The sequence below is a fragment of the Misgurnus anguillicaudatus genome, chromosome 17 (assembly GCF_027580225.2).
Source record: "Misgurnus anguillicaudatus chromosome 17, ASM2758022v2, whole genome shotgun sequence".
NCBI classification, from domain to species: Eukaryota; Metazoa; Chordata; class Actinopteri; order Cypriniformes; family Cobitidae; genus Misgurnus; species Misgurnus anguillicaudatus.
In genome coordinates this window covers 17,478,174-17,504,947 of record NC_073353.2, presented here as the reverse complement: position 1 = coordinate 17,504,947, position 26,774 = coordinate 17,478,174, and the positions used below count along the sequence as shown (strand labels likewise).

The following is a 26,774-nucleotide window of genomic DNA, read 5'->3' as shown; positions in this document are numbered from 1 at the left end:
TCAGCTTTCGTTAAGTGTTATGTCACCCACAGAGTGAGATTCAGTTATTTCTTTGTGAAATCAATAGCAACATTCATTAATGTTTTGGCACAATTAAAAATGGAGTGATGAAGGAACATGGTTGAAGATGACACCTGCATCCCCAGGGGTTTCACAATTCCAGATTTATGCCAAACATTCGTGCACTAAACCTATTGCATGGGTTTGCCATTAACATGCCTGTTCAACACTTTTAAATAAAAATGTGCAGTTTAAACTACAAATGAATTGATGCCAAATATCTAAGCTTTAAAATTTATGTATGATTAAGCTCTAAATAAATAAAATATGGACTCATACCGAGTTGATGTATCATACACTCACATGCTGCGATAACATTTTTGTGGGACATGAAAGACTAACCTTCCCCTGGTAATCCTAATATGGTCCGTGTGCGGCTCTGTCTTCCTTCTGAGTTTTTAATTGAACAACTGTGGGAGCAGGAGGACCAGTCGGACCATGAGCTGAGGACACAGTCACCAGGACAGGACATCTCACAGGAGACCTCTTTAGGAGGCGCATCATCTTCACAGAGATCCTCAGGAACAACCTGTCCTGTTGATACGAACATGACAAGAGTTGTAACGTCCCGTATGCTTTGGACATTGATGGACAGTGTGAATTTGAGGAAAGATGCTGTTCCTAGTCCCAATAAATTTGCCCTTTTCTTTACTTTGAAGAAGAAATGTTTTACTGTAGGACAATACAATGACCATGCCAATTTTTTATTATTCACGTGTCATTGAAAGGACAAGTTCGGTATTTTACACTTAAAGCCCTGTTTTCAGATTGTTTATGATGAAATAGAACGGTTTTGACGGAAATTTGGACATATTCAGAATTTTTGGGAGTTTGTTGTATCACCTCCCACCTCTACAATGGCTGCATAGGTGCACTGGAACAATCCTTCCTAAAATGCATTAAACTTTCGTTTACAAAGACGTGAAACTCACCAAGTTGTCAGGAGTGTTCACTGATATGCTCACAAAAAAAAAATCGCTACAAAAGATGCTTTCCAACAGGTTTTATCGTAGTTTTAGTCCAACTGCATTGACTTGTATTAGATGTGCTGTGAGGTACGGTATTACTCCGCCGCCGGGAACGGAAATGGTGTTGTTTGTATTCTTGCAATTGGCAAAGGCGGAGTGTCTATTATTCAAGCTGTCAACGGAAGAATATACGGATGTGAGGCGTTTGGAAAAATAGGTCCATAAGTTTACAACGAATGGTAAAACACCTGTTGGGAAGCATCTTTTGCAGCGATTTTTGTGTAAGCATATCAGTTAACACCCCTGACCACTCGGCGAGTTTCACGTCTTTGTAAATGAAAGTTTAATGCATTTTAGAAAGGATTGTTCCAGTGCAGCTATGCAGCCATTGAAGTGGTGGTGGGGTAATACAACAAAAAAACGAAAATTCTCGGGCCAGCATCATATGTTCAAATTTCAGTCAAAACCGTTCTATTTCATCATAAACAATCTGAAAACAGGGCTTTAAGTGTAAAATACAGAACTTGTCCTTTAATGTTTGCTTTATTATCAGTTATTCATTGTGTGTCTTTGGACATCCAACAAACTACATTTCTAGGTATAATCATTGTCATTTATGAAATACATGTTTCCACATACTGTACTATTTTAAATGAGCTGATGTAACATAAAAAAGTTGATGAGTAAAAGTGCTTTAAAAACATACTGTATATTGTCATGACTTATACATTACATAATTTCATATTTTTTAATTCATATTTCTACCATTCAACGAAGAGTAAACCATTATTGTGAGGTCACACGCTGTGCATTTTATATTTACTGCTCTTTTAGTACCTCTTAAGAGGGTTTATCCAAATAAGAGATGTGGATACATCTGCGATTCATCTCATTTTATGTGTTAAATCACTGAAACGGGAAATGTGAAAATAGAGAGGGCAGATGAAATTGCATTATGCATGATGAACACAATCCATTCTTGAACAATGATATTCTTATGATTCTGCAAACCCTTGTTAGTGCCTGACAAAGTGACATAATCACAGCTGTCAACGTCGGCACATCACATTGTAATGATAATTTCTCTATAATAAGGTTCCACTCTTTGATCTTCAAACAAATTAAGCAAAAGAAATATTTGCTCTGTGTGTTAGCACTGATTCCACTAATGCCCGATAGATCAGATGAACAGAATCTGTTTCCCATTCCCTGCAGGAAGGAAAGGATTGGAACTGGAAATGGTATGCGAGTAGAAGAACGAAAAGTTATTTAGGCTGTCAGTGAGCTATCCGAAGACAGGAGAGGAGAAAGAAAGAGCTTGTCTTTCTGCTGAGTTTGGTTAAAAGAAAACTCTCATTTCATGCATGAAGGAGAGACATTAATCCTTCTATTGACTTGTCTGGGATTACAAAAATTTTTCCTGTACAGATTAAACTTTAAAAACACCCCCGACACATCAGATGCACGCCTATCTTATGCAGCGTACTAAGACGGATCGATTTCCTAAAAAAAGCCGGTCACGGTGTCAAAACATTTCTATGAGCGAAGAACTTTGGTTCTGACAAGGCAGCATGATTGTTTTCATCAAACCCTGTCACTCACTTTCAAACAGTATAGTTCAGCTATAACAACCTTGGGGCAGATATGTTATCTATTTATTTTTTCTCCTGCTATAACTGCATCAATGCCAAGACACCAAAAAATAAGAAAGCATGATGTTTTCCGTCAAATGAGGCATGGATGGGAGATGTACCCTAAGGCTGGTCTTCAGCCCACCACCTCAACCCAGAACGCAGCAGTTCCTTGAGTGATTAAAACACAGAGGTTGATGAAGGGGTGTTCAGGCATATTCTTGGCAATCAATGTGGTATAGGAAAAACAGCAGGCAACCATGTGGCCAGGACTTCAATGATAATTGTGTATAATTGTGTATGAACCCTGAAGCACAATATAAATGAATAGTTTATCAAAATATGAACATTCTCTCATAATTTAAACACCCGCATGCCATCCCAGATGTTTTTGACTTTCTTTCTTCAGTTGAACACAAACTGATAATTTTATATTATACTGTAATGCTTATGACGTGTACATGCACACGCAACCTGCCTTGCCCAAAATTAACTTGCAGTATGTGTTTGTTTATCTGCCTGGGGTGCGTTTACCCAAAAGCAACTATTGTCGCAACTATGTCCTTACCAATAGAGCTCAACGGTAATAATGACTTAGTTAACCAACGATGCTTTTAGGAAATGCACCCCTGGCTAGTGGATAAAATGAGCTCTGGTACAAATACAGTATTGTGCAAAAGTCTTAGGCCACCACCACTAGCATTGTTGTTTTAGCAGTTTTAAAGGGGCCATGGCACAAGAGTTTTTTAAGATGTCAAATCTTTGGTGTCCCCAAAGTACATATGTGAAGTTTTAGCTCAAAATACCATATGAATAATTTATTATAGCATGTTAAAATTGCCACTTTGTAGGTGTGTGCAAAAATGTGCCGTTTTGGGTGTGTCCTTTAAAATGCAAATGAGCTGATAAAATTCAGACACTAATCACAATGATGGTGGTTTGTTGCAATTAAAACTCAATTGTGCTTTTCTTTGCACTAAATGGCAGTGTTGTGGTTGGATAGTGCAGATTAAGGGGTGGTATTATTATAATAAGAGCTCCTTATGACATCATAAGGAGAGCCAAATTTCAACGACCTATTTTTTCATGTGCTTGTAGAGAAAGGTTTTCTGGGGTTGATCTTTTTCACATTTTCTGGGTTGATAGAAGCACTGGAGACCTAATCATAGCACTTAAACATGGAAAAAGTCAGATTTTCATGCCATGGCCCCTTTAATGTCCATCCATATTTATTTTTCACTCTTTTACAAGTAGAAAATACAGGAAATATGTACACAAAATTAAAAACAAAATAATTATCAGAATTAAATGTCGTCTTCAGGCATCAGTCAGTATTTAGTGTGACCTCTCTTGGCACGAAACACATTTTGAGTTTTATTGATGAGACTAAAGTCCTGAAGTCATTTGATTAGAATTAGACATTAGGTTTTAATTTAATTTAGGTTTAAGAGATCCTACAGTTGCCTGCCATTGCTCAAGGGGAAGGGGAGATTACCATAAAAACTTGACACTTCAGCTTACACTTTTATAATGTTTTTAATACTACATACACATTTCCTGTATTTTCTGGTTGTATTCTAATAAAGAGACTGAGAAATTATGATATATGATCGCTATACCATTGCAAAAACAACAAATCTAATGGTGGCCTAAGACTTATGCACCGTACTGTTCATTGTTGAAAATACAAATGTTTCAGTTTCAAGACGAGGGGAGACGGCGAAATGGATCACTGCTGTGGGAAGAGAGGTTTGGCGGCCGGGCAAGAATTCAGGCATCTGTATCTAACATGTATACATTCATTTTACACAGTAACGTTAGCTCAATGTAGTAGATGATAGACTTTAGCTATGATTTGAACTAAGGTAATTTACTTATTTATTTAGCTTGTTATCAGAAATAATTTAGAGCGACTCTGTTGTTATTGATTCTACTGGAAATTCTACCGGAAGTTTGGGCCACAAAAGTTGTTTGTTTATGTTTTTGCCACTGATATCGTCTATATGGGGGAATTTTGATAGCTGATAACAGAATCTTATTGATTCTTGCAAGTCTTCTGACTACATGTCATACGCATGTTTCACTACCAGAACCAATGAGATTTTACGTTATCAAGATTTCACCATTTGAACTTACAATGCTGATTTGCATGGATATTTGGATCTGTGACAAGCGTATTGTTCAACTTTTAAGCTGAATTACTGTAATGACGGGTGTTTGTGCTTTTTGGAGCTTTGCCATGTTGAGCCCCATATAACACGATTACATGATGGCATTTCAATGGAAATTTTTTATTTGCGTTTAGCTGAAGAAATTAAAGCGGAATTGAACTCTAGACATTTTAACATGTTATCACGGGTAAGTTATGTCCATTTTGCATTTTACATGAGAAAAAAAGAAATTTGCACGACTTCGATAAATTAGATTGATAGTGTGTTGAAGCGGAATTTTCATAACGGTCTTTGATGAACTCAATTAACCAGAATGCACTGAGTCATTAGCTCCACCCACTAGCCACTGATCGATGCAGTCTTCAGGTTTGTTCGACTTCATGTGGCGCCGCAAGAACCGACAGCCAGATGACGTCAAGGTTCCGCGAAAGCCATTTAAAAGCACTACTCCGTATGGTACTCTCGCGGTACTTTGACGTCATCCGGTTGTCGATTCTTGTGGCGCCGCAACAAGCCTAATAATTTCTTTTACCGCTCAACCAGCTCTTAGATCAACTCAAGTCAACTTGAAGTTAGCCAGCAGACAAACCCAAACAAAGCGTAACTCTGCTTTTACAGTCTCTGAAGGGGAAATCACCAAAACCCTTGTAAAAGATGACTAGAACCTGTGCAGTATGTGGATATAAAGACAACAAATTCAGGCCACTGGGAGTTTTTATTGTTTACATTTACACGACGCTCAGTTGACACACCACTAACAGATTACTCAAAAATTTGAATATGCAGCCAGCACTTTCGTCAGGAAGATCAAATCATGGTTACTGTAGCAGTTAAAAGCTTTAATTTTTTATATGGAGTTAGTACATTTGATAGCAAATGTCAACTACATACATGTGAAGAAATATAGTGTTGGAGCATAATGTTGTTTTAGGGTGGACTTCCGCTAGGGTGGAAGTCATATACATCTGGGATGGCATGTGGTTGAGTAAATTATGAGAGAATCTTCATTATGTGGGTGAACTATTCCTTAAAATTGCAGACAACAATTTTACGACAGACATAGTCTACAGTATGTCTACACTTAAGTTTTTACATCATGAAAGACAGGAAAAATGTGTTTTGTCTGCTCCTGGCTGTCACAGATGATTTGAGAGATTGCAGGAATTTATTGACCACTTGAACAGAGTTTATTAGGATTTCTGCTGACTCCTGCAGAGCAGGTCTCTGCTACAGAGAAACATGAAGACAGACAGCCTAAACTGAATAAATAAATCAAAAGGTATAGTGTAAATACACATCTGTGATGCCCTAAGTGCTATTGCTTTTGCTTTTAGGGCACAGCATACAACTTAAATACAGAAAACATTGTACAATATTTGACCCTGCTCAGCTGTAGTTTTCTTTTGTGTATGTGATTTACTGTACATAGCCAACTAAAATCATCCTATACATGAACATCAGCTGACGTCACTCACATCTCAAACTTGTCTTCCGCCATTTTGAGTACCTGAAATGGTCGCAAAAGAACTAGAAGCTATGCCTTCAATATGTTGTGAGGATCAAAATCGCTATTTTTACAACACTAAGAAGGCTCGACATAACATCATACTTTGCTTTAAGTATCACCTGTGTCTCTACACGTGAACCCGAGCATTGAGAACATTGTTTGTGTACACAGAGTTTACTAAAAAGAAGGTTTTGAAAAACTGACTTTGGTTGTTTTGGTGTTGCTCGCCACCATCTTGCCAGTCAAGAGGTATTGATCTCCGAATGCGACGTAAGGAGGGAGGAGCGTATGGATAGCTCCTAAAGCATAGTTCCGTATAAATGCAGGGATAATTCATTGTTTTGTCGCAAGTGAAAAACAATATTGACCTTCTAGTTGAAAAAGGACCCTTATATGAGATTCATTCATTCGCATTTGGAGATCGATTCTTTGTCTGGCAAAGATGGCGAGCGGAAACCATAACAGCCAAAGTCAGTTGTTCAAAACCTTTCTTTTTAGTAAACTCCGTGTGCACAAACAATGTTCTCAATACTCGTGTTCATGTGTAGAGATGCATGTGATACTTCAAGCAAAGCTTCATGTTGTGTCGTGCCTTCTTATGTTGTAAAATAGTGCTAGTTCGATAGCAGCTGACAGCGGCTGGAAGAACGCATCAGGGATTACCAAGATATATATTTTCTTTTCATGACAGTCGAGGTGCGAAATGTTGTCTTTCGTAGCCATTTCCCATATCCGTAAAAATCATAGACAGTAAAAGATAAGAAATCCGTAAATCGTAGCAAGCTAGCCAATGCTTGTCAGTAGCCTACTGGTACTCGGTAGGTACTCAAAATGGCGGCAGGCAACTGGAATGCATAAAAGGTCACATGACTGATATTCATGAATACACCATATTTTCCGAATTATAAGTCGCCCTTTTTTCATAGTTTTGCGGGTCCTAGAACTTACAGACAGGTGCGACTCATACACCAAAATTATTTCATATGAACCAAGAGTAACCATTACCTTCTACAGCCACAAGAGTCTGCTCTATGCTGCTCCTGTATTTATGTAATTCAGTGGATTCAGTAATGTGGAATGACTTCTGGACCTTTTTTAACTTGATTTGGCTTGTCATGTTAATTTAGCCTATTCAGCCTTTCAGGTATGTTCGATTTGCTATTGTGTTCCGTGAATAAATGGTAATATTACGTTAACATGTACGGACACCTATTCAGCCTGCCGTTCTATGTGCCATTGTTTAGTTGAATAACTTGCCTTTCCAGATTAGATGTCTGTTATTTAGCTTGGATTTTGTGAAATAATTTTCTAAATAAATGAGATGTATAGTCCAGTTTGACTTATATATGTTTTTTCCTCTTCAAAATGCATTTTTGACTGATACGACTGATACGAGTTATACTCGTTATAGTCCGGAAAAAACGGGAATGAAAAGAACATTCTGTTGTAAAAAAAAATATATTTTCTTTAATATTGACTAAGTAAGATAATTAGTAGGGCTGTACCAGAATATTCGAATATTCGTTCCGTGGGTTGACATTCGATTTTCAGTTTTGAGATTCTAATATATATATATATAAATATTTTACAGCGTAAACGCAGAGCTTTTGCCAAGCAGGAAGTGCGCTTCCCGCTCCCGCTCGATAGGTGGCGCAGAGAGACCAACATCCATAGCCAACAGCCACCAAACACCACCAGTGGAAGAGATCGCCTCGAGCGTACAGCGCGCTTCCTGCTTTGGCATTCACGCTAATATTGTTGTAAATAACGTTCAGTTTCTTGCAAAAACTGATTGATTTGCTTCACAAGACGTCAATATGTCACACGGAGTTATGGGGGTTTACTTTTGTATTGGATATATATGCTTTAGCTCTTAATGTGTGTGGATCGGTTGACTTGCATGAACTTCGTTCATTTATTTTCGTTGTTTTATTTAAATAGCCTACCCTTTACGTTGTCAGTAATTACTGTGCTGCTAATTTCTGATACGGGAATGTTTGTTTGTTTGTTTGTTAGAAAAATGTTAGGCTACCTTATTAAAAGTATTGCTCTTGTGTTTTGTTTCACTAATGCTGTTCTTGCAGGACGCGTGACAGGTACGCCGCTTCCGGCTTACGCTGTTCTGTAGTATTTTTAAAGTTTATTAATTCTAAACGTGTCACATGTCCATATTGCACGAAAAAAAGGCACTACACTCCCTTGGGTCCGCAGCAACACATCCACCACATAATAAAACTGTAGACAGACCGACAGACACACACACATACACACAGAGATTCCTGCCTTTATTAAAGAGAAAAATATGTTCAGCTCCTCCTTCCGAAGCTTCGAACATTCAATTTGATTTCTATTAGAGCTTCGAAGCTCAAAAAATGGTATTCGTCACAGCCCTAGTAATTAGTGTCATAAATTGATCAAACAATCCTTAAATTGATGCTGAGACTTTAGCCTGACTTTACAGACAGGGTCACATTATAGATCTCTTTACATTAACACACACAATAAATGGTGAAAGGAAAAAAATAACGCATTAGACCACATAAATGAAATTTCAAGAGAAAAATAAATAAATAAATAAATAAATAAATAAATAAAATAATAAAAGTGAATATTCTTTTACACCAACAGCAAAAGGGCATCTATTCTCTTCTGAATGACACACACTCCTGTAATACCATAACAGCTTGGCAGTTAAAAAAAAACTGACTGTACTAAGTTAAATTGCAGAAAGAAGAAATGTTCTCGCACTCAACACCGGCATCGAGTTAGAGGTTATACCACAGGCATCAAATTATTCCCGCTTCCCACCTTTCTAAATCAATCTTCAGCTTGCCTCTGTGATATATCAGAAATAATTGTGAAAGTTTGAAAGGAACAATTTACCCCATGAGAGCCGGATGAATATGCGCATGCAGATTGTTAAAATTAACCTTAACAACCTACACAAAGGGCAAAAATCATCGGGAGGCCCACTTCTTTCTGTCGAAAAACTGTTTGGCTCAATTGCATTAAAGAGGAGAACCGAATAAATAAATAAAATACTGCTGCTTGTGAGCGCCCCAATCTGTGTAACATTTCATGCTACACTGTTCACAAAGTACAACAGAGAGAGAGAGAGAGAGAGAGAGAGAGAGAGAGAGAGAGAGAGAGAGAGAGAGAGAGAGAGAGAGAGAGAGCAAAACTGACTATCATGTATTAGGGGCTGAACATGGAGAAACATCAAATTGGGATCAATATTGATAAAGTGTAACATGAGACCTGTTGTACGACCCAAGTGAACTCTCAGTGGTCACATCCTGTAGGAGGATGAAGGTTAAACTGGCTTATCTCAAATTCATTAGACTCAAGGACAAATCCATTTATTCAATAGCTCAGTGGGAATTGTGGAGAATTAGTTGTTGTGTAATATTTTAACAGTGGGAGAACCAAAATCTCCTAAAATCATTATTACAACCCTAAAAAACATAACAAATAGATAATAAATAATAACAAATAAATGCTGAAAGCACCACCGAGCCCCTGTTTTGTGATCTTACTATATATTTGTCTCTGATGGACAAAGACAGCAGAGATTAAATGCTTTCGGGAAAATTATACACTTTACCTTTAAAGACTAAATTGCTTCGGGTTGCAGTGTGATTTAAAATTAATGGACAAGATGCGACTGTACTATTTTAAAATGAACAATTTTCTTTCCCGTTCCAGCTCGGGCACTCGTATCACTTAGTATTCATTGACACATCAGGAAAACATAAATATTAATGTTGAAAGGTTCATGTAAACACTGAATCCTCATTATCAACGGAGGTGTGTACAAACAGCAGCTGCTTATTTTGTGCAGTACACCAGAGAGAATAACTGAGACAGACTGTGAATAAAGACCCACCCGTCAGACCTCACTATACATTCAATCTGTCAGGTTATATTAATGTTTATATTAAACACAAATAATCCTACTCATATTGTAAAGCTGTACATGACATCACTATAAACAAGGAACTACAGTATGTTAATATGTTCAAAAAGATGAAAATTACGTTCAGGCGTGTATAAGAAATGTCAAATGTGCGAATCACTCTTGAATAGACTGGAGAATAAATGTTACCCTTAGAGATATTCAAACTTTGACCTTTAGAGAATGAGAATAAAATATAACCCTGGAAGACATGAGAATGATAAAACATCGCACCTGACACAACATTCCTCAAGCTGAAGTCACAAAAGAAAGGCCAGAAAGCAACCGTAATTTAAATGTAAACAAGTTGTAGTCGAAATGAAAAGTGACACAGGTCTGTTGTTCGCAACATTGTTGAATATGACAAAAGCCACAAAGTTTCATGTATAAATACAGTGTGGATGTAGCATATTCAGAAAATATAACAGAAGTACAGAATGTTGTAATAAAACTACTTGATCCGTATTGATGGAAGTGACATACTGTAAGTTTTGAATGCATGTATCTTCTAAATGCAAATTTAAAATGTTTTGGAGCACACCAGTTTTTATCTATGAGCATCATAATGGTATTTCTTGACACTTTTTAACAGCTTGAATGTAACTCTACACCCTTCATTTAGTATTAGTCCCCGCCTCTACACAATCACACAGTTCGGACCATAGATATGATTATGCAAATTAATCCCCAACTCCACTCTTTTGCATGGCTTGAACTACTGATCCACTCGTTCAGAAATGATGATGTGATTGACTACATGTTTGTGACGTAGGAAACCGAGGCGATTTTAAACCAAAGGAATGAGACTGTCTTTGGAAAAGTCAAATTTCATGAAGAAAATACTCAGCAATTGAGTTGAATGATGAATTTGCACATGGTATTTCTTAAACCATGACAAAAACACTAAATAGGCCTATAAAAAAAATAATAAAATCTTTTTATCACAGGGGGACTTTAAAGGCAGGCTATCTGATTTGATACAGAAACAATTTTTAGTTATGCTGGTTAAAAGTCTCCTCAGATCCTGATAGCAATCACTATGTTAAGTTGTTTAAATGTATTTGTAGAAATTTATGTCATCTGTGAAAGGCGTTGGACCAAAACATTTTCAACCAATCATAGATCTTGGTCCGAACGGACGTTGCCTTTTATGTCCCTCCTCCGTAACTTGAATGCCACCGCACAGCCTGTTCACACAGACGCCATACGTCATCAGCGTTTACGTGCCCTTACCTCCCGTCTGTAAACAGAGGGAGAATGGCAAACTTCTTAAAAGACAACTTTTAAAACAACAACAGCAAAAACTGCTGGAAAATCAGGAAAAGAGTAAAAACCCAAATTAACATCGGTAACTTTATTGCTTTACCACGAGAAAGATATATTTTTGTATTGAGATGGATTTAGATATTCTACTTTGATGAAACATTGTGTTGCTTATGATATTTGTGTTTGTTTACGGATTAGCGTAATTATATAGTTACAACGTCTACACAACCGAAAGTGTGCTTTAACTAATTCTGATGTAAACCAGTTGTTTATGTTGGTTATTTTGGAAATGTTATTCACTTTGTACTGCAAAGTTTTCTCACTGGTGAATGAGATATGAGATGTGACCATCTGATCTGTGCGTGTTCATGTGTTTTGAAAGAAGCGTGACTTTGGATGGCGATTTGAATGGAGGGTGGGATTGTGATTTCATTGCTAGTCGGCTACCGGCATTTTTCAAAATGTGATACCCTACCTTTAAGGACCAGATTTACAGTTGCTGCCAGCGCAAACCATATATCAGGATTTACTAAAGACGCACAGTGGATAATTAGTGCTGAAATGGTGTGGTCTAGTTATTTTTGCGACTGACCTTATTGCATATGCATTTCTAGATGTTTCCTTTTCAGATGGCAAATTTATGGGAGGAGATTATTTAAATAATTCACGCAACGCGATTTATTAAGGTTTGCGTATATATCTTCATATATACACGGGTACGTGTCAATGAACACTTTTCTGGAAACTGACATGTGTGCACAAACTTAATTTTGAAACTGGAAAGGTTGAAATGTCCGTTTATGAAAATAGTCACCCACGTGTAAACGTAGTCTAAGGCTGTCATTTTCGTACTAAAAGCCACAAAACAAAATTTTGATTTCATGTAGGGTAAAACATTTACTTACGAAATAAAAAAAGTCTGAGACTCTTTAAATGACAAGCAAAGTGACACAGGTCACACCTGTCAGGAAATCTTGAGACACAAGACACGAACCCAAATGCGGACGTTGACAACAAAGGAATTTATTAAACAGACGGGGTAAAACAGAAAACAAAACCCACGAGGGGGCAAAACAAGATAAGGGAAACACGATACTGAATAAACACTAAACTTTACAAAAGACACTAAACAGACTACGACTAAGATATCACAACTTACTACAGGCAAACCAACAGGATAAGTGACAAGACGAACGTGCACAGAACAGCAAGCACAAGGACATTAAATAGGGACAAAGTAAATCACATACACCTGGAAAATAATCAAGAGTAAGGGATCGGGGAAAAATTACGAGACCCGGGAAATGCGTGGTCATAATGAACCAATACTACAACCACACATTTCCCACATAGAACATATGTACTGTCAGAACCCTGCCATGCTAAACTAGATCTAAATACCAACAGGATCCGGCAGGATTCTGACAACACCATGCTAGTAACATCACAAGATTTGACAGACTGTCACATTTTGCTCCTATCACTATCTCAGAAGATCACGCTAAATTAGACACCCTATGAAAAACATCTTTAAGTATACGGTACAATATTAGTACACTATATAAACTATGTGAAACTAAGTATACTGTTTGAAAGCTTCCTGCTAGTGTATCTCCATCTGTCATTTAAATGCTTTAAGCTCTGAGACTAAAACTAAGACATCATGTCAATAAAAGATGATCTTGAGAATTGATCAGAATAAGCTCACCTCAACCCAGATATTGACAGTCCAGACATGCAGGCAGAAGGTCATTTACCAGATTACTGTCACCTGCATTGATCCGACCACACAGATAACTGGCACTTTGACTGATCACACAGTCTGTAAGAAAACAGATAGTCCACGAGTTCCTTCCCTCGCTCTCTATGGCTACTATGATCTCAAAAACAGCCCAATTTAAAGGCGCTCACAGTCCTTCTGATCATAACTGTGCTTTAAGACACCTTTAATTTAAGTAGGCTAAGGTGAAGTCATTAAACTACTTTAAGTACAAAGTTCATCAGCAAAAGTTCATTCCCTAACGGCTTCTTCAAACATTTGGAGACGTCACTACATGAGCGTCCTTAAAAAGACTTCTAACAGCGCTCTCTAAATGAGTGCAGGAACTGCTCTTGTACCGCCTGGAGGCTGTCTGAGGTTCACAATGTGAAACAGTTGGCGACAACTGGCACCGTTTTAACATAATAAAGAGAGACTGATAAAAGTCCATCTGCATCTCACACATGCCAGATCAAGACAAATGCCAAAACCGTTTGATGACCAAACCATATTAAAAACTAGAATGTTGACAAGCAAACAAGAAATAAACCATTCTGGTAAATTATTTTATCATAATTTGTAAGTGAAAGAATTCAAAGGACTCAATGGCTTGTTGCCATCCTAAAACTATGCTGTGTGTTAAACTGGCTGCAATTTGCCACACGACAGATTTAAACCTTTCAATACAATATAGTTGCACATTAACTGATGATATAAGCTTCAATACAATCTGTCACAACAACAAAACTTTATTGCACATGGGTTGCTCTTTCATTGCTCAAAAGACTCAATGAAGTTCATGAATTTTGTCTTAAACTTTATAGCAGTTTCAGCAGTAACAATATAAACAATCAGCTTTCGTGGTCAACACGTAACTTCCGGTAAACTCCGCTTAGAATAAATAACAACAAAGTACTTTAAACATAGTTTATTTATATAACAAGCAAAATAAACAACACGTAATTCTGTAGAAATTACAGTATTACTGGGTATTACTGGAAACTAGCTGCCAGTAACTTACTGTAGATGTACATTTATGTTATTTGGCAACAGTTTGTTCAAAGTTAAATGAACATGAAACATTTTCAGTCTTTATCTTCTATAGTAAGTTACTGGCAACCAGCTGCATAAATACAGACGTTTTTTTACAGCGTAGGAAACCAAAACATTTGTTATTTTCGACATATATTTGTTCAAGAGTTCAGTTTAGCAACTAGTTAGACCATTAAAAAAACTGAAACCGGAAGTTCGGACCAGACGCGTATCGCGTCACTGCACGTGCGTCGGATGAAACTGTCTATAGAAGACATATGAAAGGCTCTATTTCTGAGGAGAAAATGTAGAAAAACCAGAGACTTAAGCAAACGTCTCCATTTGCTCTTTATTTAGTCTCATTGAAGTCTTGGAGTAACAACATTAAAGCATTGCTATTTGTGATTTTTCTTACCACTGGGGAAAAAATTATTAGTCAAAACAACCCCTTTATATACAGTAGATGAGTTTAAGATAGAAAAGCAGGAATTTGTGTGAAAATGTGATGTGCGTCTCGTCCGCATTTTTAAAGGGTAGACATAATTCGCAAAAGCAGAATCCACTAGCCATGTGTGGGTAAAACTGTTATGGGATCTAGGCTCCAGGACCTTCCTAAATTATTAATATGTGAATAGCTCACTCTCAAATATATAAAATTACAGTGACATGCGAGTCCAAATGCAGTTGTTTCTTCTTTTAGCCTGGTCAGTGTAATCAAACACCAATTTTAGTAGTACATTTTTAGCGGGAACCTTTATCTAAGAGCTTAAACACACTTCTCCAATTCCAATGGTTGGATGGAATTATGGTCAAAGCACAGAAGCCATCGGTCTCTCTTCCCACATCAGTTATCAAAGCGACACGTTTCTTTGGTCACCCGCAGTGAAATTGCATCTTTGCACTCAATCATGTCAGCTAACTCGCAACACTCATAATTTAGTGCTGCGGAACGCTGGGCCGACACATCACTTACTAAGTGACAGCCAAAAAGCGGTACAAAGTAGAAACCGCATGCACCTTCTCCCACCCCAACTGAGCAATCAGTGCCAGTGTGCTCACAGGCATGAAAAGACATCTGTGATGCAGATGCCAGGGTCAGCACGCCAGTAAGTCAAATGGAGGTGTTATATTAATGTTTTTCATGCTGAAAAGACCAGCTGTTAAAAGGACAATATGTTTTGAATGTTGAAACACAATATGAGATGTTGGTGTCTTCTTAGGACTTCTTAAAATCTTAGCTAGCTTCTCAAGGGAAAGTTCGCCCAAAAATGAAAATCTGTTACACTGAAGATCTTCACACTGCAAAAAAATGATTTTCAAGAAAAAAAATCTTAGTTTTTTGTCTTGTTTTAAATTCAAGAAAAGTTTGCTTACCCCATTGGCAGATTTTTTTGCTTGCTTTATGCACAACATTTTTGATATTTAATATCAAAAATGTGATATTTTTGGTCTAAAAACTAGACTTATTTTCTTGGGTTGCTTTGCTCATCAAGAAAAAGCATCTTAATTTAAGAATTTTTAGATATTTTTACTGAAAACAAGACAAAAATACTAAGATTTTTTTTCTTGAAAATCATTTTTTGCAGTGTAAACACTGTAGTCCGAAATCTTTGTAAACGTTTTTTTCATATTCATTATTCTACAGATTCGTCAAGCACACAAACCTTGCACACTGTAACAATGTGTATTCGTGTATCCGTATTGAAGAAAAAAATGCCAAACAATGCATAATGAAGTCTTTATATCATTAGCGCTATTTGCAATTTGTTCGCAATATGTGGTGGGAGACGACATGGATTAACTTGTCAGATGCTATTCTGGATTTTGGCATTTGCTTGTACAGTGTTTAAACACCTCTCAAAATGCTTGCTACAGATGCAAACATTTTGGATCAGTTTGGGACATTCCACTTTTATTGAAAATATGCAAATTTTTCGGCTCCCCCAGAGTTAAACATTTGATTTTTACCTTTTTGAAATCCATTCAGCTGATCTCCGGGTCTGGCGGTACCACTTTTAGCTTAGCTTAGCACAATCTATTGAATCTGATTAGGCCGTTAGCATTGCTCTAAAAATAAGCAAAGAGTTTCGATTTTTCCTATTTAAAACTTGACTCTTCTGTAGTTACATCGTGTACTAAGATCGACAGAAAATCAAAAGTTGCGATCTTCTATGCAGATATGGCTAGCAACTATACTCTCATTCTGGCGTAAAAAATCAAGGACTTTGCTGCTGTAACATGGCTACAGAAGGCGCAATGACATTACGCAGCAGCCGGAAATAGTCCCCTTAGTAACTTTCAATGGCAGGGGACTATTTTTGGGCACTAGGATATATCATTGCGCCTCCTGCTGCCATGTTGTAGCAGCAAAGTCCTTGATTATTATGCCAGAATAGCACGATGCTATCAGGAGCGGAGTGGGACCAAAAAATCTACCGGGAAATTTCGTATACCACCGGCCCTCCATGGTAAAAAAAAAAGGTCTTGTATTTGTAGTAAAACTACAGTAATACAAATCGTAATCAATCTGCAAAAAAAAAAAAAAAACATTTTCATAACAATAATAAAATCATCAAATCGTGGATAATTTCCCTAAATGAGTAACTATACAAAATGATACATGTTTGAAAGACAGAGATGCGCACCTGTCAATCAGCTATTACATAACAGAGCGAGGCCAGAGATGAACGTGCTCATAAACAGGAGTAATATGGAATACTTTCTTTACATCTTTGAAAAACTGTTAGAATTTTTCCTTTAAATATCATTTTTGTCATATAAAGCTTTGAGAGATAATAATGTTTTTTCCACTGTTATTGCTCATTTATTTTAACGTGTTTGGTGCATTTTATTTAAGTTATTTTGCTGTTTTTTCCGGTAATAATAATACAATTTACATGTCAATCCTACTTCCTTGTCTTTTTATTCATTTCATTATGCTGTTATATTAAGTTATGTGGATATTTATTGCCATATAAGACGTTCATTGTCGTTATATACTCTCGACTAATATTCAAATCATATGGGGAATAATGTGTGCATCTTTGAATAACTGTAAGAGTACAATTAATAATAATAATTTTTGTCAAATTTTTGAGAAATAATAATGTTGTGAGGATATTTTTGCCATATTGCAGTTAAATACTCTCATTTATAATATGAAAATCACATAGTAGGAATTATATGATGTGATACTGCTAAGTTACCCTTCTTATTTTTATTTATTATAGCCATATGGAGACAAACATTTGCAAATGTGCTGATTTGATCCATTCATGTACTGACCACCAAGCTAGAGATTTTAAACATCCTTAATCCACACTTACTATCAAATAGTTTATCTGCTTGATGGATCAATCCGACCGCATATGTACTCCAATAAACACGCATTTGGCGGCGCTGCTTTTTACATCAAAGGCCGACAGGCTATGCCATTTGGGGAGAGCCGTTCAATGATCCCCCTATATTTTTAAAAATCCTAAACATGGTTGGACCTGCCGAACAGGTTGAGCACTTTTTTGTTGAGAAAGAGGCTGCACAGTTTGACCAGCGGGAAGCGGCCACACATCACGCCACCAGACGGGGTTGCTATAACTCGCAATGTATAACTATTATCAGACCGACCCTTGCAGCCTTAAAACACTACCGGCCCACCGGGAAATGTCCCGACTCTCCCGATGGCCACTGATTGTGCTAAGCTATGCTAAAAGTGGTACCGCCAGACCCAGAGATCGGCTGAATGGATTCCAAAAAGGTATAAATCAAATGTTTAACTCCAGAGGAGCTGGAAATGAGCACATTTTCAAAAAAAAGTGGAGTGTCCCTTTAAGATCAAGTTGAATGTATATAGCCTACTATTTTGAATCAAGCACATTTAGAAAAATACTTAAAAAAAATAGTGTGAAACATGTCTTTTCACTTTCAAGCAGCTTGTCATTAACAGAAATGTTAAGAATGATCAAGCTCCTACATATTTTTCATACAATGAGAGTGAATGGAGAACAAGGGTAATCGTTGGCTATTACACAAAGTGCAGCATTTTTGTCTAAGCTGGTCTGCTTTCATTTCTATATAACATGTATTCCACCAGCGCTTTGCAGAGAAGGACAAAGTGTTGTGAGATCCATCAAACGCATTCCTGATTACACCAAGCTCAGAGGAGATAAATGGCATTATTGGGAGTACAGGGCACACAGCGGCAAACCTCTAATCCGCTGCATATATTAAAGTTTCCATTGATCAGCGCGTCATACTGTCACCTCACACAGACACCTGGTAGACGTTATTAGCATTTTAATGGCAATAATGACAAATGCATGTACCATGGGCCAAAACCAGAATAGGGTGCTCATGTAAGGTCCCATGGTGCTGCTATGTGAAGGGGGCGTGCTGTTATGTATTGACCGATCTATACTTTATCGGGACAGTAACCTTGGAAGGGCACTGCTCTGCACAGTCAAGATATGAGCCAGGAGATGAAAAGATGAAATATGTCATTAATGCTAAGACCTATGTTAGAAAGCAATATAAATAAAAAATACATATGGCGTATTGGTAAGCCATAGTGCGGTTCACGCCTATGTATCGATTGCAGTTGTCCTCGGTTTGACATTAGATAAAATGACATAGAGATTGTCCTGTTGATAAAAAAGGTCGCAATTTTGGTCCGCGATTAAATAAAAACAAAACGGAAAGTTGACCTTGAGCCCTTATATTACATTGGCACTCTTATGTGAATTCCTGGCAATGCAGGAGATATACAATGAAAAGGTCATAAACCAGCATAAAATTACAACCGCTACTGTGGTATTCAGTGAGGTACCAATGTGCCAATGACACATTAAATGATCACAGCCCTCGATATGTTGCTTTCGGGACAGACATTGGGTATGCTACATGGAGACTCTGCAAAACAAGCCGCCTCGTTTCTGACGCCGCAGAAGTTTGCAGTAACACGAATCCTCAACAGATGCCAAACATCTAAAACCAGGGAAATGAATAAAAGCATTTCTAATAGAATGCAGCAGAACATTCCCAGTTGGCACTGGGACACACTTTATTTATTTATGACTTCTCTGTGTAACAGTGCCTCTCTCATCAGTGTAAATGAACATAGGGGCTACACACAGAACCTGAAGTGCTGTGAAAATAATGAACAAATTCGGTTTCCCGGATGGGATTGGTGGTCTATTTGAATTCCTTTAAGGAAATGTGGAATTGCTACAGAGTACAGAGATGGAATCTGTCACTCCTCATTTGCCAGACAAAGTTGAACTCCTAAGGGAATCTGGCAAGCAGAAACACCTGGAATGATATTCAGAGATCCTCACTGACAACAGCCCTTATTAGACTGCCCGCAGCATTGGTTAGCTGCTGGAGAACCAAAGGTTTGGACACTTGGAGAAGTTCACACAGAGAAGTTATTGCAAGACAAGAAGCTGGGGCATTGTTTTAGTTTCACTGAAATGGGGCATTCTTTGACTTTGACAGAGAGCTTCACAAAGCCATTATAAAAGCGCTGTCTTTTCATTCTGTTCCCTGGAGTATAAAAACTGCTGTGCTTCGATGAGATCGACCAGATTTAGGATGTTCATTCTTTCCATTGTGTTAATCCATAGCATTGTGTCAGCAAATGCTATTTTGTAAATAACTGCGTGACTGTTGCTGTTATCATGTTAAATCTTTTGGTCCATTAAGAACACATGTCAACTGTCTTGAACTGATCTGGCTGTACAGACTTATTACTAATTTAACTTTTATCAAATCAGCTTACATACACTTACAGTATTGTACACTGTCAGAAATAAAGGTACAAAAGTTGTCACTGTGTCGGTATCCTTTAAAAAGGTCCTGATATGTACCATTTATGTATCTTGGAGGCACCAATATGTACTTTAGAGTTACTAATATGCATCCTTTAGATACAAAGGTGTACGCACAAGTGACCGCTTTTGTACGTTTTATTCTGAGAGCACTCAGAACTGGGATAGCCTAACTGGGACAGTACCCTTTCAAAAAGGTATACATTTGTACCCAAAGAGTGCATATTAGTACTTCAAAGGTACATATTGGCAGTTGAAAGATACATATTTGTACCTAAAAAGAGTACTTCCCCAGTGACAGCCTTACCTTTATTTTTGACAGTGAGTAGAGCAACCTGGGATCTTTCTCAAGGGTTCAGTGGTAATGCCCAACGATTGATTATTCACTGATCAGGTGACACTTATTGGATACTAAATAGTCAGAATATTGTCAAAAATGCTAAGATATATTCTGATTGGCTGGCTTTGCAGAGGTTTTTATTGGTTAGGCATAAACACAACTTAGTCTTTAGACCAGGAGGATTTGCTGAAGCTTGAAGGATTTATAGTTTTGTAGCTTTTAAATATTTAAGAATTTTAGACATTGAAAGTAAACAATAAATCCTTTATAAGTATTTTTTTCTCAGAAGATTATGTCAAAATTTAATTTTACCAGTGGTGAGCTATGTTTTACATTAAATGAGACATTTCACAAGACTTTTAAAAATGTAAAATAAATCTTTGGTGTACCCAGAGTACGTATGTGAAGTTCTAGCTCATAGCTAATTTATTATCCTTTGTAGGTGTGAGCAAAAATGTGCCGTTTTTGGGTGTGTCCTTTTAGATGCAAATGAGCAGATATCTGCACTAAATGGCAGTGCTGTGGTTGGATAGTGCAGTTTAAGGGGTGGTATTATCCCCTTCTGACATCACAAGGGGAGCCAAATTTCAATAATCTATTTTTTTACATGCTTGCAGATAATGGTTTACCAAAACTAAGTTACTGGGTTGTTATTTTTCACATTTTCTAGGTTAATAGAAGCACTGGGGACCCAATTATAGCACTTAAACATGGAAAAAGTCAGATTTTTATGATATGTCACCATTAAGACCTTTAGGAATGTCCACCTCTTCATACCATCATTATGATGCCAGCTATATAAACAATCAATATTATATAAGAATGCAGTATCACAAATTGTTGCATCCCACATATGTCAAATATCCTTCATTCACATGGTTATAACGTCAAATACCTATCCGCGATCGTGGGTGTCTTGTGGAAAATGCCTTATACTTATAACTTTAGATTGCTGCCTGAGATCACAGGTGTCTCGTGTCAAACACCATTTATATTTACACTGTCATAATATCAGATACTTTTGGCTGGTAGTGTATATCTTAATGTTTAATAAAATGGACATTGCTAGTATACTTTTTGACCATTCAATCAAAGGATGCGAAAATGTTAACGATATTTAAAATCTGATTGGTTAAAGCAACAGCTTCATTGCCATTCATTTCAAGCTACAGGCACCAGCACTGATAATTCTGAAAGCAATACATAATGGCTGACATATTATTGAATAAAAGCTCCAACATAAAAATACACTACTGGAATCATAACAAAATGTATGAAATGAAGGGAAAACACTATTGGCAATAAATGTATACACATTAATGGAAAAATATATTAAAACATATGTCAGTGATTCTGATAGGCCCTGTCCCAAATGGCGCACTTCATGTGGACTTTCGAACTTGTGGCCTTAAATTGCACATACTCGCTTAGTCTACGAGTCCATAGGGTGTCCTATCAGTCATTTTACGCTCCGAAGTGTGGTCATCAGTGCCCCCTTTCACCCTTGATGCAGTCTTGGGCAAAGCCCGCACTGCTGCAGGTTTCTCGCATTTTACCAACCCAGAAGTCCTTGCGAAAGAGCAATCAGACAACGGATGTGAGGAATTCACACTGATTGGCAACTTCTCTTCCTATTTCCGGTGTGACACTTGAGTCTGTCTCAAAATACAAATCCGGTGCGCTCTCGTTCACTCGCGTCAAAGGTCCCTAAGTTCTGCACTACATGATGTCATCAAAGTGTGGACTATGAGAAAGTCCACAAGCCGAAGTGTGCCATTTGGGACAGGGCCAAGGCCAGAAGGGGGCCTTGATGGTCCACCATAAATGTACAGATGCTGGTCACTTTACACATTGGTCAGATGTCCCCTCGTTCTTGGATGCAGTTGTTGGGAAAAATAAGCTGCGTTGTGAACCATGCGTCATATGCAAAGGGTCAAATATCTGGCAGCATGAGAATTTAAACTTAAGGACTAAAACAGTCGAGGCAGCAGTTGGATTTCAATCAGAGTTTGAAGCATACGACAGGCATTGCCAGGTTTTGAAAAGAGTTCAGCTCTGTCCTTGAATACAGAAATATGGTATAATAGATCACTACACAATGTGTTTTAACTGCAAACCGGAGCACGTTAAACATCAGGGTTGACAAAAATGCTCCATTTCATGGCCAGAATGGAACAGATCCCTGATATTCATGCATCGATATGTTCATTCGTGGGAAAATAAAGTAGGAACGGAGCTTTTGTCCTCCAGAGCCCAATTAACTCCAGCAAAAGGAAGTCTGGCAGGCTGCATTGAAAATAGCGTGCGGTCAAAAATGCTTTATTATTCTGCAAGTCTCCTCCTTAGATATGGGCTGAAAGGTTAAACAATAGAGCGACTGAGTCACTTTACGCCTAATTGAACCAGACTTCTCATCAACATAATTATCAAAATCAAGAGTCATTTGGATGCTGTTAACTATCATTACTCGCTTCTTTGCTACACAAATTTGTTTTACCTATAAATACCGGGTAATTAAATTTCACACAGCAGCGATGTATTCAAATGAGAGCGTTGCTCTTCCGAAAATGAGATCAAACCAAATTCGTGTGATAACACGGAAGAGTCCCTTCATCGTGAACTAGATTCAAATAAATGAAAAACAAATGGCAAAATAACAAGCCGCTATTTCTCATCCCAAAAACACCTGATTATATCAGATTAAATCAGTTAGCAAATTAATTAATGTGCAATGGAGGATGAAAAAATTGACATTCAAGATAACAAGCTTACAATCACATGTTGTTTCAATTGGCATTACCACAGAAAACAGCTGACCATAAAAAATATCTGGTTTAAACTCTTTCCTGTTTTACTATGTGTGCCGGTTACCATGAAGAATAATTTATTATTAAACTGGAATGAATTCTGTAAGAGCTTCTTAATATATCCATTCAAAATCTATTACGGCACAATGAAACATGCATAAAAATTGAAAGCGCAATTAGTTTTGCGGGTTGAAAAGATGGCCTATTAAGGTTTCATGAAAGCCAACGCAGGTTTCCTCATCTTTACAGCATCTCTAATAAATTACAGAGCTACAGGTTAAGCAGGTCATGCCAGCTGATCTCCGAAGCACATTGCTAAAAGAAAAGCTCCCAGATAGCTCTTCAGCCAAATATCTAGTTTAATGCACCGCTAAAAGAGTGTGACAGTGAAATGACACAGGGGGATGCATCTGGCTGCTCTTTCGTGGACACTTTTCTTTATTTGATATCTCTCTGACTAATAGTTCCCTTACAGAAACACACAATGTCCAGAATTAAAATGGGACGTGCAGTCACGTGGGTCTTTAATTATTGATCATCTCAAACAACTTTACAGTACTGTAAATGCATTGTGAACATTTGACGAACATTTGGACATTCCTCTAAGACTTTTCAGCACATAATATTGTTTCAGCTATGAACATAAAGACATCTCAAAGCAGTGGCGGCTGATATGTGTTCGGAGTTTTAGGGGTGTAACGATTAACCGAGCAAATGCCAATAAATGAATTTGAATGAATTACGGTGAAATCCCGGCACATCCGAACGCCAGGGGGCGCTATCATGCAGAAACTCCCTTTGTGCCACAGAAGAAGTAGCATTGCAAACGCTATCCCAGGAAATGTCTACAGGAATATTTATACCGCTGTTCTTCAAATTGTTTCAGGTATTTTCATGATAATAAATAGAGATGCACGATCTTGATTTTTCATGGCCGATTTTTATATTGATTTTCTTAACAAGCAAATTGGCCGATTCCGATCCGAAAGTTTTTCTAACTATCGCTCTGTGAGTGTGCGCGCCTCGAATCCAAGTGAATGACAAAAGAGGAGCGTGAGAAAACCTTGAGGCAGCTATGAACTCGACAGATAATATTTTGAATGATTTTTATTTAACGATTGTTGCTTTTTAAAATGCACATTATAAACGACTCCGACTCATAATGATTTTAGATTGATAAGGACTTCCTACTGACCAAAACACTGTAGTACATGCACAAGCTGTGCATGAAACAAAGAATCGCAGCCTTGCGATTTAAAATCGAATTCATACCCAATTTTAATGGGAAACGCAATTTAATCGTTACATCCCTAGAGAGTGTCATGTGTGTTGCTTGCGTTTTCAAAATATGTGTTTGTTGCGTCATGTGAACCATGTGCATCACGTGTTTTGTCAAAATAAGCACCTGTTGCACACGCGACAAAACCGTTTATGATAAAAGAGACGCTCATGTTCACGCAAGACACTTTCTTAACAGTAAACTCTGATTACGCATGAGATTATGCAAGTATCTGGCCAACGCGAGTGTCTTTTTTATCATAAACCCTTCAGATGCATCTGCATCAGGCACTTATTTTGACAAGACACGTGATGCACATAGGTTCGCTCGACGCACAGAACACATATTTTGAGAAAAGGAACCACACACATGATGGGCTACATACATGTTGTGACGAACTTCGCATCGAGCGCCCTCGAAAAAAGTCACCGGCTGCCACTGCCTCAAAGTGATCGGACTTAAATATTTATTTTGTGAACAATAAAGTACCTGAAAAAATCCCACTGATTGAATATCAATCAATAACAAACCTGCAAATGTCGCTACTGACCAATCAGAATCAAGCATTCCAATGAGTTGTGTAATAAACAGTACTAACAACCTCTCATACCACCTTAGCAACTACATACAGGTATTAGTGCCCCAGCAACCACAAACTTCACTCCCAACATCGCAACTGCATAGCAATGCTTCTACTTTTCAGATCACCTTAGCAACCACATAGCAACACTCTGTCAAGCATTTTCAGCACCCTATCATCATTGCATTGAGTGTTAATGTTGCAATTATATCTTGTTGTGTTTGGCATGTTATATTATATACCTTGCGAGTTGACGCAAGCAACAATTTGAGTCCTGCTTCCATTTCCACAGTTTCCATTGCCAGGTACGCAAGCGCTCTTTAACTGCACCTGCCACAGAAAGCACATCGGATCCTCGCAGGGCATCGACTCCAAAAGGTGGGCACAGTTTTCTGTTCCAGATCCGTCCTCCAGCACTTCTCTCCTCCTCTGCCTGTAGCCTATGAATAGAGAGACGGGTGGATTAAGGGCATTGTGAGGCAAAATGAGTGCCAGTTTCTGGTCAGGGAGTTCTGGGCTGAAATCCTAGAGGTGGCTAAACATGCCCGGGGTAAAAAACAGTTTGAAATGACTTTCTGTCACAGTTTTTGTTACTGAATGAATTCTTTCTCCTGCATCGGTCGTAATTCGCCTGAATACACTTTTCATTTGGTCATTTGTGAGGCTATGAGCTATGACTGCGAACCGAGAAGCAAATTGTGATTGAAAAAATATGTGAAAGGTTGAAGGCAAAACATTGCATTAAAAGATAAAGCAGTGCGTCTTGCTCTTTAAAAGATGTTAATTCTTTAAATGTAAGTGTTTTAGAAAGAAATATGTAGGCCATCTTTAATAACTAATTCATAAGCTGGCCAACGTTCCCGGAGCCAGATCTGGACGGTATTAAAATGCATTACAACACAGTACATAAATGAGAAAAAAATGATGAATCAGGCATGAATCCAAGCATAATTGATCAAACTGCAGCAAACTGGACGATCTTTAAACATGAGGGTAGGACTCTGTGTCTGCATACCATCTGATTGTGTTTCCCATCTATGATGGTTTGATAACTGGCCAGAGCTTTCCTCTTGAGTATGTGCAAGCAGAAGGTGGGGCTTGGTTCTTTCACACCCCCGCGGGGAGGCTTGACTCAACAATCCCGGGAAATTATAGCGCGAGCCAAGCCAGAAAATGTGAGCCTTTGAAATAATCAAAACAGCCCACAGCTCTCAACACTGCATTGACACAAAAGCTGCGCAAACTCTCAAAGACATTAGTGTAGTATGATGACAGATATATAAATATCAAACACATAATTAAAACATTGATTTTGCTTGCTTTATTTAATTCCAAAACATCAAAATAAATAAATAGACATGGATTATACTGTAAATCCAGATGTACAGTATATGTATACCATATGCACTGTAAAAAAAATGCAACTAATAAAACAACTTGGTTTTGCAAGTCAATTCAACCTACTAATTTAACTTTTGGCTTAAAAAAATTGACATAAGTACCATAAAAATATGTGTTGATTTGACAAAAATGCTGGTTTTAAAAATAACCAGAACAATTGATTGACTATTCAATATGTCACAACATCCTTCACTGT

The 26,774-nt window shown here is 37.7% G+C and overlaps 1 protein-coding gene across 3 annotated transcripts in view; it reads right to left on the bottom strand.

The window, feature by feature from the left end:
* The window catches only part of thsd7ba (thrombospondin, type I, domain containing 7Ba), a 346,688-nt gene that overhangs the window by 105,971 nt on the left and 213,943 nt on the right, over window positions 1-26,774 (bottom strand). For all 3 annotated transcript variants that reach the window (XM_055214506.2, XM_055214508.2, XM_055214507.2), the window contains 2 exons: window positions 25,420-25,617; window positions 403-594 (listed from right to left, as the gene is read on the bottom strand). In XM_055214506.2, coding sequence (XP_055070481.2) covers window positions 403-594; window positions 25,420-25,617 — 390 coding nt within the window. The remainder of the gene's footprint in view (window positions 1-402; window positions 595-25,419; window positions 25,618-26,774) is intronic.